Source organism: Peromyscus maniculatus, chromosome 2 (genome assembly GCF_049852395.1).
Source record: "Peromyscus maniculatus bairdii isolate BWxNUB_F1_BW_parent chromosome 2, HU_Pman_BW_mat_3.1, whole genome shotgun sequence".
Lineage (NCBI taxonomy): Eukaryota > Metazoa > Chordata > Mammalia > Rodentia > Cricetidae > Peromyscus > Peromyscus maniculatus.
In genome coordinates, this window is record NC_134853.1 from 105305857 (window position 1) to 105326281 (window position 20425).

General features: G+C 40.8%; 1 protein-coding gene across 5 annotated transcripts in view; it reads right to left on the minus strand.

Annotated features, from left to right (window-relative positions):
* Bnc2 (basonuclin zinc finger protein 2) overlaps positions 1–20425 on the minus strand; it is a 405775-nt gene that overhangs the window by 122270 nt on the left and 263080 nt on the right. For 4 of the 5 annotated variants that reach the window (XM_015994929.3, XM_076564461.1, XM_076564460.1 and 1 more), the window contains one exon: positions 20009–20111. In XM_015994929.3, the coding sequence (XP_015850415.2) occupies positions 20009–20111 (103 nt within the window). Of the gene's footprint in view, positions 1–11145; positions 11425–20008; positions 20112–20425 lie in introns of those variants that run through there. The other variant, XM_042271371.2, reaches the window with a different exon arrangement.

Here is a 20425-nt window from a genome sequence, read left to right on the forward strand (position 1 = left end):
CATTTCAAAGGTCACCAACACCTGCCTTCCTGTGAAATCCAATAGATTTTTCATTCATTATTCTCCGTGATCTCTCCACAGCAGCTGACCTTATTGATCACGACTCCTCCTAAAATGCTGTCCTTCATTCATGCATACATTCACTAGCTCATCAGCACTTATTAACAGACCACTGAGAAGGGGCCATATGTAGATGAAAAGTAATTTATGTTGTGGCCTCCACCTTCAAAAACAGACAGATGCAGGAGATGTAAATGCTGTAAGAGATTTTTATAAAGGTTCTGTGGCATGGGGTGGGGGGAGAGAGCACAAGTCTGTTAGGAAGGTATGGTCTGTTAAATGAATTAGGTACTAGTCAGGGAGCGATACAGGCAGATGGAATCAAGGCAGAGGTTCTCAATCATGGTGTGCACCCGAACCCCCCAGAAGGCCTGTTAGGTCACAGATAATGGGGCCACTTCCCCCAGGCTTTCTGATTCAGTGTTAACCAAGGCACTACATTTCTAGCAAGTTTTCACTTGATGCTCATGGCGCTGCCCTGGACTCTACCACAACAAAGGGGAACTGAGTAACCTCAGAGGGAAAGAGCAGGGAGAATTCTAGTAAGTCGGATGGGAGGACTCTAGGGAGCTTTAATCGTAACAAGCAAAAGTCTATGCAGAGCTTTCAATTTAATTTTTTGTTAATAGGACAAAGAAAGTGTTGAATGCTCAAAACGATGGCCATTTTTAATTTTACATATGAAGATCTGACAAATGTGCGGAAGTTCAGTTAAAGAAGCAGTTGTTAGCTAACGGGGGAGACATGAAATATGGCTTCTGGAAATAACAGTAGGTAAAGAAGCTGAATGACCGTCAGCCATAGTGCTGTAAGCACAGCCTGGGAGGGCAGAGGAGCAGGTTAAGTCTGGGAACTCCTGCTGCGTGATTCTTACATAGGCCTCATCTACAGGGCACATTGGAAAGTGTTCAATAATAAAGATGGACTCCAAACTCCCTGAGCATTCAGACCACCCTCTTACTATTCTCAATGCTTACTTATCCCTAGGAAGGGTCTTTAGGACATCAGAAAAGCTCCTTACATATATAAGTGATGCTTACCCTCTAAATTCAATTTAATTACTCTCCTGGACCTTTATCATTTTCAACTGGAAAAATAATCCGTAGATACAAACTCCACATCGTATCTTTCAGAAACTAGGTTTACTACTTAATAAGGTAATGATCACCTATGCAATCAAACAACATAAAATATTTATTTCACAATCACTGGTTTCTACAGATATACACATACACACACCACACATAAAAACACACCCCAAAATGACTTCAATTATCATTATTCAGAACTTTCTTAACAAGTTTAGAATGTTTTCTACCAGAGATTAGAGACTTACTGACAGACTATAGTTGGTCTATCAGTAAAATGACATGAAAATAACTAGTAAACAAAATGTTAACTGTTAGAAGGATATATTTTCTTTTATTATAAACACATGAACAGTTGGGAGCATCATATACCTAGAAGCTGATAAATGCTTATACACATGACAGTTGTTTCAACAGTTACATCTCTAACAAAGTGAACAGCAGAGACAGTAGTTACCTTTCCTCTCATAGGCACTACTCATCCATGGATAATCCATGAAGAAATAACCTACAGTCTTCCTTATCTCCCCGACAGACAACCTACTCGCTGCTTAATAAATCATGAACATTAATATTTGTATCATTTTGATTTTTATCTACAGTGATGAGTAAAATTTTAAAACATAAGATTTTCCATTTATAGATCCATCTTCTTAATTTTACTGTAGACACATAATAAATAGGTTGAATGATAAAGGTCTTGCAACGAACCTTTATGGTAATACTATCTGAAGAAAGGCTACTGGAAACAAAGGTTAAGGTTTAGAAAGTGTAGCCCTAAAGCAATGATTTAGAGTATAAAAGGTAACTACTGTTCTCCAGATTAAGGAGAGAGTCCCTAAACTCAGACACCAAGGTCCACAACCCTGCCACACCACCAGGTGCTTGACAACAGTGGCAAGTCACCTGGCATGTGAAGATGTTAAGGTAGCTCTTGGTCTCAAAACTCTTTCAGGTATGGCACTCCAGTGATTGAAGAGTGCTACCTTAACTCCAAGGGAGTGGAAAGTGTAGAAACAAGATCAAGCCAAGAAGCAGGGTGGGATTATGCTTCTGGTGAAGATGAAGCAGGACTCCACATAACTATGACCTTCTCATCTGCAGAGGAAATCTACTGAGCATCAAAGAAAGCATCGGGTTTCCAGAGCAGCAGCCTCTCATGCTTCCCTCATGTGTTAATCTGCCCTAGGAATCCAGCTACTCTCGCACAATCCTGTAACTTCAACTCCATATTCTCAACTCTAAACACAAAAGTGGCCTGTATTGCTCAGAGAGGGAGGACTAAGAAACTTGGCCAAAATGCTTCAAATCCAACTTATTTTATTGTGCTATTTTCTCATAGGAACTCTCTTTGTAAAATGATGCAAATTTAAATAAAAGGAAAACAATAAAACCATCTATTATCCTATTAAACAAGGCAAGGACTATACACATATTGATATGTCAATGAGTGACTTTATATGACTGAGGTGATACCTGCAGATACCAGATTGTGTTCTGTTGAATTGTTTTTCTCTCAATATTATCTAGCAAGAACATTCCAAACCAACTCTAATTAGATCTTGATCTCTTACCTAATCAGTCACTTATTAGTCCCTTTGCAGTTTGTCATGGATCAACTCCTTCTTTCTAATCTAACTTCTACCACTTCAAAACAGGAGTTTAGTCCCTCATGCCCTCCTTAGTGCAATGCTTCTTCACCAGGCTTGGGTCTCTCTCGAATCTGTCTAGTGTAAGGAAGACTAAGCCGGTTTCCTAAAATGCACTTGGCCTGTCTCTCAAAGGTTTCTATTATGCTCCCTAGTGTTTTCACACAGCTCACCCCTCCAATACACACCCTTGCACATGTACACAGACACACAGACACACAGACACACACAGACACAGACACACACACACACACACACACACACACACACACACACACACACACGCACGTCATGCACACGTGTACACCAAACATGGTCAAATGACCACGAGCAGGGTTGTTTTACTTCTCAGAACAGTATTTCTCTGACATGAACCCTCTATTCCAAGCAAAGGGAGTTAGTTACCCACTGATTTCCTAGTGCTCCAATATTTGGTCATTCAATGAGCATTTCCAGGCCCTGTGCTAAGTTTTAAGACAAAACAGACATGATTCAGGCCCACTTGTGGTTAATAAAGGATGGCAAAAAAGACTTCAAAAAATACAAAAAGCAAAGAAAAAACAAACCAGCTGGGTATGGTAGTACTCCTTTTATCCTAGTACTCAGGAGGCTGAGGCAGGGGAATCTATGAGTTTGAAGCCAGCCTGGTCTACAGAGTGAGTTCCAGGAACGTTAGGGCTACACAGAGAAATCTGTCTTGACCACCTCCTACCCCCGAAAAAAAACCCCAAATGCAAATAAAACAAGCAAACACATATTTATCATAAAAAATTCAAACATAATTTACAGGGGGAGTGGGGGGGGGCAAGCAGAACCACTTCAGCAAGGGCATGACGAGACAAAAATCAAGGGGAAGCTGCAGACACAGCAAGGTTCGATCTGCACAGCTTCCTTTTTCTGAATTTTCATGTCAAGGCGGCTCTGAGGTACCTTTCTTCTTTCCCATGAACTCTTTTCTTTTTGAGCTTTTCTTGTGGTTCTGTTTTCTTTTTCCACAAAGGCGGGAGAAGCCCTCACATCTAGCCAAATACCTCAACAGTGCAGGCACTTCCACATCAGCTGTGCATGTGGCTACCTGCTGCACTGGCTGAGGTCACAGCAGCTTGGTTTGAAGTAGTGACAGCTGACACACAGACCATTGCGGGGGTGGGGTGGGGTGGGGGGGTGGGGGGGAGGGTTTAGCACTCACACTGCCGAATGGATTAAAAGGCTAAATCTAGGGAAGCCCAGTTACACTCCTTGCAATGAACCGGTCAAGGCGGTGAGTCCACCTTCTCAGGGGCTCGCCCAGGCCCCTTTCTCAACCCTCTCATGTTCATGCCTCCACGGAACAATGAGGTTGCAGAATTACTACAATTTAAAGGGCAAGGTGAGGGTGCTATCTTGACAGGAATTCTAAGATTTTCTTATTCCCCTTCCTAAGGATTTTCTAGATGGGGAAAAAGCAAGATGGAAGGATGGTATGTAAAAATGACAACAAAGTAAACAGATTGGGTCATAATGTCTATCCATTATGAAAATCAGCCACAGATGATCACTAGATTTGTCACCAATGTGCTAAGTATAGAGTCTCAACTGTGGAGAAGAAAGGAGATGCACGAAAGGGTCAGAGAGCTGTAAGAATAGCATCCACTAAGAGAAAAGTGTTTTACCTTATAAAAGGCTGGGCGGGAAAGAAATCTAAAGGGAACAGAAAACTTACCCTCTTTCTGTGCTGGAGGGTAGGGGCTGGGGTGCTAGGGGTTGAACCCAGGGTATCCTGTGTTTGGTAATCCTCTAATCAGTGACTTATACCCATCCCCCACCACACCTCCTTGTACCCCTAACTTCCTTTTCATATGTAGAATTTCATCTGGAAAAAGCAGAACTACACAATAAAATTTCGAGTTAGGAACACACACACACACACACACACACACACACACACACACACGCACGCACGCACGCACGCACGCACGTGTCACGTGCATGCGCCTCTCAAACTATTAATCAAGTTGCTGAGGGATTATAACTTACCTAGATTTCCTTAAAGTGACAGAAAAAGAACCTCAAATTAGCAATTAAAACAAAGCAAAAATTGAGGGCTCCTTATAATTTCAATACTTTGAGAGAATCTTCCAAAGTAATAGCTAAGCAATAAAACTCAAAAAAAAAAAATGATGAGAGACATGTATATATAGAAAAAGAACATTCAAATGAGGTGAAGAACAGAATCATAACCAAGACAACAGGTAGAATTTTTGTGGCTCATTAACGAAATGGAAATTAAGTGAGTGTAAAGTGTGACATAGAATATGTAGTAAACATATAATAACATACACTTTTGACTATAGTGCTAATCAAACCAAGTAATACCCACTATAAAATACATTTTCAAGTAAATACATACTGAGATGAGTTGTCTATCTAATGAAATAATAGTAGTAATAATAATAATAGTGTATAACTATTTTCATTTCAATTTTCAATAACAGGAATCACTCCAGAACCTTCAAATAAATTAAAATAAATGTAAACCTATAATTCTGAAGACTCCACTTTCAAAATTTCTGTGATGGTTATAGAAATAACACATTCAGATCCTATTTTTTTCTTAGTGTATGAGTACAAAAGTGCTTTTCACTGATTTTAGAAAACTGGCTCTTAGTGGTAGTTCATAGCTCTTAGTTTTCCACAACTTCTTAAAGACATGATTTTCTTTAAAAGTCAAATGCAAGTGACTCTGGTGATCTGTACAGGAATAGGTTCCTTACAGGCATATGTCCAGAGGCTTCCATCTAACAGGTGTTCGGGCAGAGTAGTGTAGAGCTTACAGCCATTATTTTTATTCATTGGAATAAGGAGTGTGAAAGTGGAATTATTGCTAAAAAACCACCCACACTCCACAGTACAAAACAATTAGAAATTAATATGAAAAGTATGTAAAAGAAAATGTGTTATTTCACTAACTTTAGCATTGCCTTGGATATTTGAGTGTTTTTAAACGTCAGTTTGAAACAACTTTATAAGTCACATAAAACTCACTCTTTTAACATTGGGAGCATGCCAAGTGAGCTTTAAATTACAAAGCTGGCCAGAGAAATTCACCTCTCTTCTCAACCACCTTTAGGACTCTACACAATAGGAGTGTCCAGTAGTCAGCCTTTAGGACAAATGGACCCAGGCATTCCGTGCTAATGTCTAATAGATTAACATTTAACACATGTCCTTGAGTAAATTTTTTATAGAATTCTTTCCATGATTATTATTAAAGTTTTAAAATCAAGGTTTTAGTAACAGTATTTTGTTAATGCAGTTTCCGGGGTCAGAATTTAAGGTTTTGATTACTTATAAATAGAATATTTTTACTGCTTCTACCTCCAATGTCTCAGCCGTAGCTTCTGAATTTATGGGGGTGAGTGGTTCTTCATTCCTGCTAATATGACCAATAATTTCCTCTTATGCCACATTTTATAATAAGCACACTATACCCCATATAACGATATGTCATTTCAATGGAGCTAGCCCATGAACTTCTACGGGTTTAATGGGATTTTGCGTATTTAGAATTTCATCATAAAAGGGCCCTTTGGAATCATTATAACATCAATCCTTTGCCATTATAAGACTCAGTACTCTTACTAGAAAAGACCATCAGGGCTCAAGGCAAAGACTTAACCTTCCCATAGACTCTAAGCCTGATCCTAATAAAAGCCTCCCCACTAAGGGACAACATTAATAAAGAGCAATGATGGCATATTAAAAAACTTTTTAGTGAATCGGGAGATCATGGAGTCAGAAATGATTGTGATTAAGAGAAAATTCCTTATGACTTGAATAATATTTAGATCTGCAGATTTTATTCACTACTTTTGGGATGAAGAATTATGTAATTGGGAGCAAATTAGGTACATTTTACAATAACTCATGTTCTACTTAAGTCACAACTTTCTCTCTGTTCCTGTCAAAGTTGAATTAATTAGGTGAGTTAATGAGAGGAGAGGGGAGGCTTCCATGTAGAAATTACTTTTCAGGGAGAGAAGAAAGAAAATGATAGGTAGTTGAAAAAGCCTATCTCCTGGCCTGGTAATGAAAACTTCAGCCCAGATGCACAGACATTTTGATTCCTGTCTTAAACAGATAGTGTTGGTAGCTTTTGATTCAAAAGACTACCAAGACTCCACAAACCCTGACTACACGCACCACCTATGGAAGACATGTGAATGAGCCCTTTTGAGGGATGAGGGGTAGTCTATAAATGCTCTCCCACTCTCTTACAAGTAAGGCTCGACGCTGTAGGGAGAAGACGGGACAAAGGTGGATCTAGTAAGCCCCCCCATCCACTGTGTTTAATCCGCTTCAGTTGGCATGCAGCTCTCAGAATGTGGGAACGGATAGACAGAAACACCCACAATTAGTCAGGGGGAGAACGTGAGCTGCACTTGAGACCATGCAGCTAATATTTCAAACTGATTGGCACTTCTCCCCTGTGGCCTTATGCATAATAAAGTCCTCAGAACTGATGTTGGAAGTCATTAATGTCTGACTGCAGCACCCATAAAAGCAGACTGTCAACATGTGGATGTTCAGAAGCTCACCCTCCTGGCAGACAGGTGCGACGGGCTGCTTCTCCTTGTTCCCCTCATCTCTTCCCTCCATGGCCCACATCTAGGGGCATATATTTACTCCTCTGCAGCAACTTTCCCGGAAGGCGGTCAAGAGAAGAGGGGAAAGTGAATCTGCAGACTTGGCAGCAGCTGTAGGGGAGTTGGGGTAGCTACATTTCCTTGCTGAAACCAGGGTTCCAGGTTTATTACTACTGCTGCGGTTCTATCCAAATGCTGAGATGCCGAGACTAGCCGAAAGTTGGCAGCGGAACCCCTATTTCATTCAATTTTTGTGTCAATGAATTAAATGTATGTTGGCCATAAAAGATAACCCATTAAAATGTAACATGAAATTTTAAAATTTGCTTCTTGAGTGGTTGCGTGTCTTTTTATTAAATACAAAGAAACGAATTCTTATATAAACAAAACCATCAGCTTTATAGACTTAGTTTTCCTTGAAGGAGCATATATCTAGAACATTTTCATGAAAGAAACACTTAAATGCAGCACATGCTTTAAACTTTATCAGATACATTAAGGAAACATTTCAAGATTGAGTGAAAGTACTGACATTATAAGCCAGTGTCGGGTAGCAAACACCTAAAAGAAATTACTAGACTCTAACTTCTTCATCTTTTTAAACCTATGTGTCACCTTTGTGTCATCAGGTTTTTTTTTTCCTTCTCCCCAAGTCAGTCTGAAATCTCATTCTACATCCATAATCAATCTTTTAGTTTTCTTCTCCTACATGTAATCTCTTAAAACTCTTGGTTACCACGGGCACTTCTGACACTGATGTTTGTTTTCTTCTGGATTGCTGGATTTGCGTAATGCATATATCAAGTATCAAACTGCTTTGCATTGATGACTGGTAGGATCAAAGACCTGATATAAAGATATACTCATTAAAAAAAAAAAAAGGTTGAGAAAGAAGTCTTAGGGCTTAGCAAAAAATCTAAACTAACCAGGTATTTAAATTCATGACCCCCCCCCTGCCCCCAAAGCCAACAGTCAGAACAATGTCTCTTGATGTTTCATTAACACAACCACAACCGCCTGCCGCCCTCCTCTGTTAGTGGGCTGCCTGTCACGTGTGAGTTATCAACAAAGCTAAAAATCTTCCAGGGTTAAGCAATGGCAAAATAAAACTCCTTTCTACACACCATGGCTTCAGCTTTTAGGAAACAAGTTTTGGGGACTAGGAAAACGAAGAAACAGGAGAGATATCTGTTGCTGCTTTGCGATCTGTTTACTAATCTGACCATGATAATGACTCTACTTTCTAATTAGAAAAGTTCTATTAATCAGTACCAACAGACACAATAAAAAAAAATCAATGCAAATTGTGAAATGTAGTATTTGTTATTTCCTTTAGATATGACTGTGTTTAAAAACCCAGTAATAGAAAACACTTGCCAAATTCATTTAGTCTCTGACTGAGGCACACATATGTGATCTTCTAATTTACAGCTTGCGTGTACAGATGTTCACACTTAGTAAAAGGGCTTCTTAATAGCTTTTTTTAATTAAAAGTGTGTTGATAATAGGTGTTTTAAACATATCCAAACAACACAGCTGAACTGACAAATGCCTGTCTTCATGCTCCACCATGTCTCATACTGTGGCAAGATTTTATGAAACAGGAAAGGTTCTAGGACTGAGTTGCATGTATATAGAATAAATGCCACCCCCAAAGCTTCCCTATCAAATCTTTCATTATTTTTTTCTCTGTGATCTTTTTCCAAGTAGAAAACGTTAGACTGCTACCGAGTTTGCGTAGCCGAAAGCAGAACCACACAGCCGCTGCGTGCTGCCTGCATTTCCCCTCTGTAAAACTTTGAACCCCATCCAGCTTTGACACACTGCCTCTTCAGTTAATAACTATCAAGTTTCCCCTTGTCTCCTGTCTACTTCTCTGGGAGGCAATTGCGCACTCAGCACCCCGAGATAATAACACACATCTATAAGATAAAAGCAATGGCATTAATGTAATTGTCTGCCTCTCTCTCTTTAGCCTAATCTTTTTTTTCCTCCAGTTTTGACTGCCTGTATGACACCTGTTTTTGTCTCCTCTGATCCTACGACAGGTTTTCCGCTGACAAGGTTTTTGCCTGACAGAGATTCTGCAGACAAGAACATAATAAAATATGAAGAACTGCTTGTCAGAGTTGCTGCCAATGCTCACATGAAATAGAGAGAGAAAAAAGACCTTTTTTTTTTCAGGGGCCCTGTGATGGTCGCGTTTGGCATGTCAGAAAAAGGATCTCCCTAGCCAAGCTCTCCAAGCCAAACAGGTGTTTTCTTTTATGTTAGAGGTTGATTTGTTTTTTAATTTTTACTGATAGTGGAAAGCATGATCAGCCAAGGGGGAAGCAGGAATTCCTTACTCTCGTAGTATTGCAGGAAAAGGCGTTTGAAAGAACTATCAGCTAAAAACAAAGTTATTTGATGCTAGACTGTATTTTCTAAAGAAAACAAAAATTCCAACATCTGTTAATGATCCAACAAAGTTAATGTCTTTAAACTGCTTTTCCTAGGTAGTGGGGCTATCAAACCTTCCATAGACCTCTCACTTTGCTGTCTAAAGACTTGGAGAAAAATTAAAGGAAAAACAGAGTGAAGACTCCAGAAGAAGGAAGCAATGGGAATTAAGACAAGGAACCAGCAGTCTTGCTTGCCACAGCAAGGGACTTCTGGGAAAGAAACAGGCAATTAGGGATCAGAGACTTACAGAACAAAATACATTTCCATAAACCGTTGTCTTTCCTAACCCAGAAGCATCACAAGAATGAAGTCTCCTTTCCAGGGCCCCCTGGCTGAGTGGGAGGAGGGCATCACACAGAAAGGAGCACCATCCTGTGAGAGGCATTCAGAGCACACACAAGAGCACTCACTCACTCTGTGCCTGCAGGGCAGGGAGTGGCAGGAGCAGGGAATTGCTCCTCATGCATGAACAGGGCACCATGGGAAAGACTGCACATGTTCAATACTGTGGAGATGCTGAAGTGGGAAGCTCTGGGCAGAGTTCACAGTGACCAAGACACTAGCACCTTAACTGAGGCTTCCATGTTTTCATGTCAGTTCTAACCACTCCGCCACCAATCCATTTCACCTAAGATTGAGCTTTCTAAGTTTATGTTATGCTCAGCCAGCCTCCAACAGCATGGTGACAGGAACAGGGTTCAACAATTTGGGGGGGGGAGGGTTTATGTATCCTGGGCTGGCCTTGAACTATGAATTAAAGGATGACCTTGAACAACTGATCCTCTCCCCTCTGAGTGCTAAAATTACAGACATGCCCTGTTTTATACGGGGCTGGGGACTGAACCCAGGACTTTGTGCATGGCAAGCAAGCACAGTACCAACTGAACTACATCTTCAGGTCCTCAAGGGAGTTTTTAAAATTGTAATTTTTCTACTTTCACTGATGAAAGCAAAAAGTAAACAATGACAAAAACTTTATAAAATTTTATTACATATATCAGAGATGGTAATATGTAGACAATATAAGAATACTTCTTATGGACAATTTTATAACCTATTTTTTTAAAGATAGTACCTCCAAAATCTGGCTTATACTTACACTTACTATATATCTCCATTTGAACTTGCCACATTTCAAGGTCTCCAAACAAGAGTCCTTACTGGACAGCCAGCTCTAGTACTAATTTCACACTTGTTGGCCAAATGAATCTAAGGCCCAGAGAAACTGCCATTTCAATTGGATGGGTGTGGACCCCATGCCTAGTGTCACCAACTCACCATCAACAAGTTGAGAACCCCAGGAGGTCAACATGGGACTTCCATTGCTGCTGGAGAGCCACACAAAGGAGAACGCAATTATCTCTACTGGACCTCTTAATGACACTCCTCATCATCTACTCAGCTCTCGGAGTTACTCGGTTTCTAACACACAGCAATTTGTATATATGCCCACAACAGATTGACTAGGGAAGATCTGAAGGGTGCAAACACTTAGCAAAAAATGGGATGCAGAAAAGGTATTTCAGGACTCTCAGCATACAGGTCAGCATTCTCCGTGAGATAGTATTCTTACCACAGTTCCATAAAGGAATGGGAGGAGGCTGGGGGAAGCCACCCCTTATGATACAACAGAGAGAAAGAATGGTGGGGAGCATCAAGACAGCGTGCTTGTGCGTGAGTCCTTACAACCCAGGTGAAGATACCAGTTTATCTGAATAGTGCATCTGATAAAAGGAGAGGAGCGAGGGTGTTTCATTTATCACCACTTCAATTTGTGTTCCGCTTAACCTGGTGAACTCTAGTTAATTAAGATGTTCCTATAAACAATTAAGCTTCCTGTAGGATCGTTAGCAAGATGTAAAAATTTATGATGTAATAAAATGCAATAAAATGATAAAGCAGTGGTGGATAAAATACCCACCAAAGTATTCACATGCAAAAGGATAGGTGTGAAAATAAGTAACAGCAGCCTTTACACAGTTTGACCTGTAACTACTCCACTGTTTTGCTTTTGTTTTCCCTACAATTTTGTTTTCCCTACAATTCATTTTATGGCTGTCTCTACTTCTGTTCAGACAGAGCTCACATGACATGACAGGGCATGGAACATACACAGTTGCCCTAGAGTTGCTGGAGGAAATGACTGCCCCTAAAGAGCTCCAGGCATCACAGCCAAGATAACTAGGACAGAACTCAACACTGAAGAAAACTGCTTCCACACTGCACTTCCAGAAACTCTTGCCTTTGTCTCTGAGATAGGATCTCATGCATCCCAGGCTGGCCTCACGCTTACCACGCAGCTGAGAATGATCATGAACTTCTGATTCTCCTGCCTCTACCTCCCAAGTGCTACAGTTCTTAGAGTCTCATAAATGTTAATGTTTAGGATTACTTTATTGACTTCATAATAGGATTTGCAGCTACAATTCCTGTGCCAGAACTTTAGGGTAACTCCCATCTCATTTCATCTTCCTTCAAACCACTGTGATATTTAGGCACATTCCTATTATTATTTGAATTTGCACATAAAAGAACTGAAACACAGGAAAGACATTAGTCTGCCTACAGCTATCTTTTAACTAGTCAACTTTGATATATCATATCTGTTGTTTTGATTTAGTAATTATAACAACTAACACTTTACCAGGCTTTTACTGTGTACAAATCATATGGATGACTTCATTTAATCTTAGAAGAACCTTGTGTTGGGGTTTTCATTATTTATATTTCACAGAAAATGAGAAAATCTTAATTACATACCTTGGGAAAGGTTCTGACAGTCAGTCAGTGCTAGAGCAAGCTGGAAGCCCTCACTCCATAGCTATCCCTTTAACTCAGTTTTCAGCATTCTCCCTTTACCTGATAGAGAGCTTTGTCATGATCTGAGATCCTATATACTTCAATTTCACCCCGGAAACCCCTGACCAGTAAACCAGCACTGACTGCACCTCGGACACTAGATCTTGCAACACTCATGCTACATCGCATTACAAAAACATCTGAGAAGCTAGCAGGCACGGGGCCCAGGACTTTGAAAAGGAGGTACTGTCTGGGCTATGCTAAAAGAAAATTTAAGGAGTTCAAGGCAACATCTGAAAGGTGGGCAGGCTGGGAAAGCAATGGGAACAAGCAGCCGAGGGACTCAACTGGAGACTAGTGAATGTCATTAATCAAGCACAAGCTTTTGCATCAGGATGTCCTCCTCCCTTTATGGCTTATCAGCTCCGATCAGGGAGGAGAGGAGGGAGGCAGAAGAGGGCACTCTGCCCTCAGGTCAAGCAACAGTCTCCAGTGCCAGGCAGGAAATGTCCTTGTTTTTATTCTCTCAAGTGAAGTAAGTAAAGAAATGTTCAAGGACTTTCTTCATGGAGAGACCAGGACCCCTCAACAGAGCACAGGGGCGGCAACAGCCGGTTTCTCTAACAAAAGAATTCTGCAGGTTCTAGTACAGTATCTAGAAGAATCAGGCCCAGTAGAAAGACAAATTCTGCTAAGCAGACACAGAGTGAGCTCCCCTTTCCAGGCTAGCACATCACAGAAAGAAGCCATCTTTAAGGGGGTGCACGCAGTGTCTCCATCCCTGTGCTTCTGATTGGAGCCCAACTTTCTGCCTTTGGTCAGGCCAGCATTACTGCACTATGCTAAGAAGCAACCACCCAAATGAATACCAAAGTACAGCTCACCAGATTCTAAAAACCTGCTAAAAATATTCTTCCAAAGCAACACTTGTTGACAGACCATCTCTAGGCCAGTTAAAGTGAGGCCAGAGCTCTGCAGTAGGTTAGTATGTGAAAACATTATCTTCCTTTAAGAAAGAAAAGGTCAGGGTGTTTTTCCCCCCAGTTTCTTGTTTATCCTGATAATTCTATAAATTATTCTATAGACACTGCTACCAAGCCTCTTGGAATGAACAGAAGAGCATAGAAATGTCATGTTTTATGCTTAGGATAGAGGACTTTCTAATGTGAAGGGGGAAAATTAGAGAGAGAAAACTGGAAGGGGAAGGAACGCTTACTGCTACAAGGCAGGGAGACTGTCTCGGAGACACAAGATCCTGACTGAGGACAAATCTTGTTTCATAGATGTTTAGACAATTCATAAGCTCACCACAGACTGGGACAAATAATGAAGACATGTGACCTCTCATATGATAAGAAACAAAGCACTGGTTTTGATCTGTCCTGCTCAAGTCTTTATAAGGTACCACATCTCTAATAAATTTGAGGAATTTGTAAACAGAATTCCAAGGGCTCATGATTCTAAATGTAGGACTAATATAACCAAGAGTTTTGATTACAAGATGCCCTGGATCCTGGGTTAGAATTTCATTTTACAAACTGGGTCTTATAATAGAAACTCAACATTTAGTAAATAAAAATACAGAATATCCAGCTACATCTGTGTGATGTACTCATTAAAAACAATCACTACAAGTTTATTGTATTTTCCATTTGAGGGAGGGTCTCTAGTCTGATAAGATACATTAAGTAAAAGTTGAGAATTCAAATGTAATGATATTGTGAAGAAAAATCACGCTTCATGGATTATACAAAGAAAGGGTTGAAACTGGGGCTGGAGAAATAGCTCAGCAGTTAATAACACATACTGCTCTTGCAGAGGACCTGTGTTTTGTTCTCAGCACCCACACAGGAAGGCTCATAACTGCCTGTAACTCCAGCTTCAGACGACCCAAGGCTCTCTTTTGGCCTCTGCAGGCACCTGAACTTATATTGTCCTACCCCCAGTGCAAGTGTGTGTATGGGTACATGCACACACATAATCTTTTAAAGTTAATCTTTAAAAGAAATGCTTAAAATAAATGAATTAGATGAATTAGATGAATAATAAGTCTTACAGTATATTAAATCATAAAGTAAGATGGCACATGACTCTCAATTAACTTTATTTCCCTCAGCATGTTATGTATCACAGGACCAAAGGTCACATGGTAGAATACTTTATCTGTATGTTTAATAAGCACTCAGTGATAGCTGGTCCAGATGATGTAAGCCTGCTCAGTTCACAGTAAAGAAGCTAAAGGGTTTAGATAAAATATGGGGGGGGGGGTAAGAAGCAGGTTTGAGGAAGCAATAATTAAAGTAACAATGTAGGATTCTATTTTCCCTAAATAACTGCAAGCGATCAAAGGAAATCACACTAATAGAACATAATAAAGAAGTGTTCCCAAGAACTCTAGGGCAACAACATTCTTACAGGGAGGCACCAGCCAAAAGAAATAACACTCATCTTAAGGAAGATCACCTGGAAGTGAATGAAAAGTTTTCGCCCTCACTCGGCTTGGTGGAAGTGTATTTCCTTTTCTCAAAGCTAAGTAGTCTACATGGAAAATAATTTGTTCTCAGTATGCTGTTGTGAAATTCACTAAGTTGAGTATTATACTGTTTACTGATCAATTCTGTTCTTTCCAGATGTCCTCTAACATATCTGTTACTCTCAGGAGCAGCAGAATCGATTTAGAGAGGAGGAAAGGTAAAATGGAGACAATCTGAACAAATGAGCTTCAGCAGAAGTGAAAACTATTGCTAGTTTAGAAAGGGAAAAAATAAATAAATTAGATTTCTAAAAATCGGCCTATATTTTTATCAGCTATGAACCTAATGTATACACCATTGTATAAAAACAATTTCTCAATAGTCTTGGCTTGTAATTAAATATTTCCTAAAAACCACTTAGAATTCTGCTTCTTTTCAGTTTTGCTACTTCATTTGCCCTCTGATTTTAACGGTTTAGAAACAATGTCTTCATCTGGACTGTGGACACTAACATTCATTTACAAATAATAAACAATCAATGGCTCGGCCCCCTTCACAAAGGCAGCAGCTCCTGTTGACCACACGTCTCTTGACAGCCAGTTCAGAGAGAGAATGGAGAAGAGTCCCTTCCTCTCTCCCTTCCACCTTCACCCAGAACCAAGAAAATCCTAGTAATACTGGCTAATTCTGAGGATTATGCCGAATCTCTGACTGGAGAATCAAGTCTGCAGGTCCTGTGTTGGAAGGAAGAGTCAAAACATGAACTGAATTTCTACCGATAAAAATGTATCACAAGCGTCGGTGAATGCTCACTTCCTTATATTTCATTTGCATCCTTACACCAGCAGGGTTGGCCTTGCAGGAAAGCCCCACTTCCTAAACCCACTCAGATCGTTTTGGGAAAATGGAGGGAAGGTTCGTGGAGACAGTATAAGCTAGATGGGAAAAACGGGAGTAAAGAGAATTAGGTGGCAGGATGCTACAGTCCTTTATAAGGACTCTGAGTAGGAACATGACAGAATTAGATGCCCTGAACCTGTCAGCTAAGTTATTACATAATCAGGTGGCTACCCAATACCAAGAAAACAAGTTTGTATTTTAAAAAGTTAAATTCAACAAACCTCGCTTTCGATTAGCAAAAGAGCTAACATTTGTTAAATGGGGAAAATAGGAAATCATTTATTAATTTTTACTCAGTAGGAAATCGTACTGGCATTCAATAACTGTTCTGAGTGCCCCCACCCAGACTCATTAGAGCTCAAGATTTCAAGGAAGTAATTCGTAAAGAGCAATGCTGCCCCCTAAGTTATTTCAACACCCAGATTTTGTAAGAGGCTGAATTAATCTCTCTTCAAATATTTAAAAACATCTCTCCAAGGTTTCTTGAAGGCACTTAATGTCTTCAATTCTAGCAAGCTTAAGAAGCAGTTAGTGAGGCTATGGAGTGTGCATATACATAAACACGCACATACATGTGTTGAGTCTGTGTATTTGCACATGGGAGCGTGTACATGTTATACAATGACACATGAAACCCAGCACTTTAGAACAAATTAATAACAAAAGAGATGCAAGAAGACACTTATTCAAAAGAGACCAAAATTTTTCTTTTCTTTTCTTTTCTTTTTTTAAATAGAGATTGTGTGAGTTAGGTACTTGGTTATCTGTAAGCAGCAAGCATTCCTGTTTGCATGTGCATGCATGTGTGCGTGCATGTGTGTTTTAAATGCCACAGTAACAAGTAGAATGTAACCAGTGCTGCCATGAGACAGTACTGCGTGCTAGCATAGTGTCTGTCCTGTCCCACACGGTTTTGGAGGGAAATCACATGCTACAAAGGCCGAGCTACTTCCTCCTTGCCCCCCACAGAGGACGACGCTGTATGGGTAAGGCAGCCAGAAAGACTGCCATGTCTCACCTGAGCAGAAATAATTGGAGACATGATTTCAGGGTTTCTGTGCAGGGGGAGGGAATGAAGCAATTAGTGGAAATGCTAGGGGCAAAATGAGTGGGCGCTCTCACCCCACTGCCAACTCAAAGGCCGGGAGCCAACCTCACTGTCATTCCTGCCCTAATGAAGGGGGAGGGTGGGCTCTGCGAACCCCGTGGATGTGTATATTTCAAGGTATGTGCAGATACGTCCATACCATGAGGTAGAAGAAAGGTCAAGATGATAATTGTGAGGGAACAAACTGGAATTCATTTTACTTAGATCTGAGAACCCCAAAATGAATTCTCTTAGCAAAAGCCTTTGTGAGAGAGAATACAGTGGGGGAACGCAGAGTTTACTGCAATAGAAATATCTTATTCAAGACGGTAAAAACTCAAACATCCTTCAGAAAGCCTCCCAAAAAAACCTCACTGGCCAGGACTAAACCATGTTTTTCAGGAAGGAATAAAAACAGCATTTGTGTTTCACTGCCCAACTAATGTAATACACACATGGAAGTGGATCTATAAAACAGATCCTAGTGACAGTCAACTGCTAGTCTCCCGAGACCCCACAGTAGATAGAGGACGCTAATACAAGCGGGCTCGAGACGGAAAAGAAAAGCCCTTTGTTTAACTATTCACCCCTCTTGACTGCTCAACTTCTGTCCAATATGTATTTTTCACATAGAATATTTATTAAAGCCTTCATTTTATCACTAGTTTTCCCACTGTAAGATTATAAAGTATCATTTGACAGGAGAACTCAGGACTTTACAAATGCTTAAACACATACTCCACCACTGAGCTATACCTCCAGCACTAAAACACTACCATTAGTATCATAATTTACAAGTAAGAAAACTGAGGGTCATGTTAAGTAAGTAACACACCATTAAAGGAAAGAGCCATGGTTTCTTTCTTTCTTTTTTTTTTTTTCTTTGAAGAGTCTACATCACTCTGCCTTCACTGACCTCATGTGATGGGTAAGGAGCATAAAGTCTCTAATTATTTTCTAGCAAAACCACTACTTCCAGCTAGGCACAGGGGTGCAAGTCTATCCAAGCACACCAATACTCTCAGTGAGGCACAGTGCATGTCTATAAGCCCAGAACACCAAACACTGGAGTAAGAGGATCATGAGTACATGAGTGCATGCTTGCATGCATGCACAAGACGCGCACACATGCACGCACGCACGCACGCACGCACACACGCACACAATATTTCCTCCAGGAAATAAAAAAAAAGGATGTCTGAAAAGTGTCATGAGCAGAAGTGTGCTTCCCCAAAATTCATATACTTGAAGCAACATCTTGGAATATTGGAATGTGGCTATATTTGGATATGTAGCCTTAAAAGATGTGATTAACTTAAGATGAGACCCTTGGGGTCACGGAAAGTCTGACTGGTGGTGCCCTTACAAGAAGAGAAAGCTCAGACGCACTAGAAGACACCAGTGGTAAACACAGAGGCAAAGACCATGCTAGACGAGCCATCTGAAGACTAAAAGTCCCCCAGAATAAAACTAACTCTGCTACCAACTTGACTTTCAGGATCTACCTTCCAGAGCGACAAGAACATAAATGTCTGTTGTTTAAGACACCCAGTCACCTCAGAATAGCCTGTGTCCACACTTCCTCCACTGACCTCATCATCCTTGATGGTTCAGGAAGTTTGGGGGTAGAGGCCCTAGGAAACTAGTACAGGAGAAACAGAAGTCCTTTAGCAGCACTGCACCATCACCCACCACAGCAGCAGCTCATCTGCCTTCCATCGGGCTAAGTGTTAATGAAGCTGGAAAGAGTTCTAGCTCCACAGGACTGATTACAGGAGTATGGCTGTGTCACCAAGCACACCCCTTCCAACATCTTTCCCTTATGCTACCATCTCTCTCATGGAAACATGGCCGAGAGAGGTCCTTACAACTCCAACACACATGCCCAAGCAAGCGAGGTACATGATAAATTAAAAGCATTTCAAGACATGGCCTGGTGGTGTTACCTCAGATCTTGCTAGAATAACATGACATTTATAAAAAATACAACCCACTGAATGTTTGGCACTGCTGGGGAATGAAGAGTATGTCCACTTAAGAGCCAATACCCGAGGCTGTCAAAAAACTCAAGCCAGGGTTTCTTCTATAAACATTACCTATCTTTTAAAATTACACAGTCTAGGAGGTGGAGAAAATGTCTGCTTATTTCCGTGTCTCCTTTTGCTTAAACACAATAAACACAAACCACACACAATAATATGTTAACTATGCAGTGAAACCACGCTGATGGAGCAGCACTTTGTACCTGGCAAACAATCTCCACACTAGAATCTCTGTTTGGGCCACCCTCACTCCAGTGACACCTACACACAGTGCAGTCTTTAACAGCGTGGGCCTCCTCTCATCCTGGTGCACACTGAAGGGGTATTTACAGGTTACTTTTTCAGATACCAGCCACTTGCTCACCCGCCTTAAACCATACAAAGTTTAACATCTGGAAGGATAAACTCAGTACACACGACAAGGGCGTGCAGTCACTGGGGAGTTCTCCAGCGAGGAAGATCTGCCAGCTTCCCTCTGAGGTCCAGGCCCTGAAAGGCCAACTGTGGTATGTTTGAGTTTCCATCAGGCCTGGTACTTGTTGGCTGCTGCTGTGCTCAGTATGAACCCCACTGCCCAAGTATTCTATAAACATCTCTCGCCCTTCTGCTGAGAGCTGCCTGCCTAGTCTTTCTTCCTGGGGAGGGGAATGTGCTGCTGGAGAGCTGCAGGATGAATGTTAACTAACACTTGGAGCACAGTTAACTGCTCTCTTTTCCAGGTCAACGATTATTCTTAAAAACAAAAAAAAAACAGAGCAACGTGCACACGTGTGTGCATACACACACACTCACAGGAGCATAGCAAGATCAACAGAAAGAGGAGTCTAGATTTTCCTCACCATGTGCCACCCAGCCATGTTTACACTGATCACAAGTCCGCAGGTTAATCTTCCCTGGCTGGAAACACTCACACGTGCAGTTTACCAGTGTGCAGCGGATGGCCTGGAAACAGAGGAAGAGAAGACATCAGCACGGGTTCGACCGCATTTTATCTCTCACTGGTTTTAGCATCTAGTACCCATCTTTACCCTGAAAGGTTTTTATGTTGGTAAAGGTCTGAAGACTTTTGAAAATAAATTTATATTAAAATATTTTACAACAAAGGGTTGAGCAAACAAAGCACAGTCATGAATGCATTTTAAGTCTTTAGATACAAAGGATAAAACAAGGTGAGTGTGGATAAAGGACTGTGTTTTTCACGGGACACTGGATTTTTAACACTGGCTCTCCAAAAAAGAAAAACAGTTCTGCTGCTG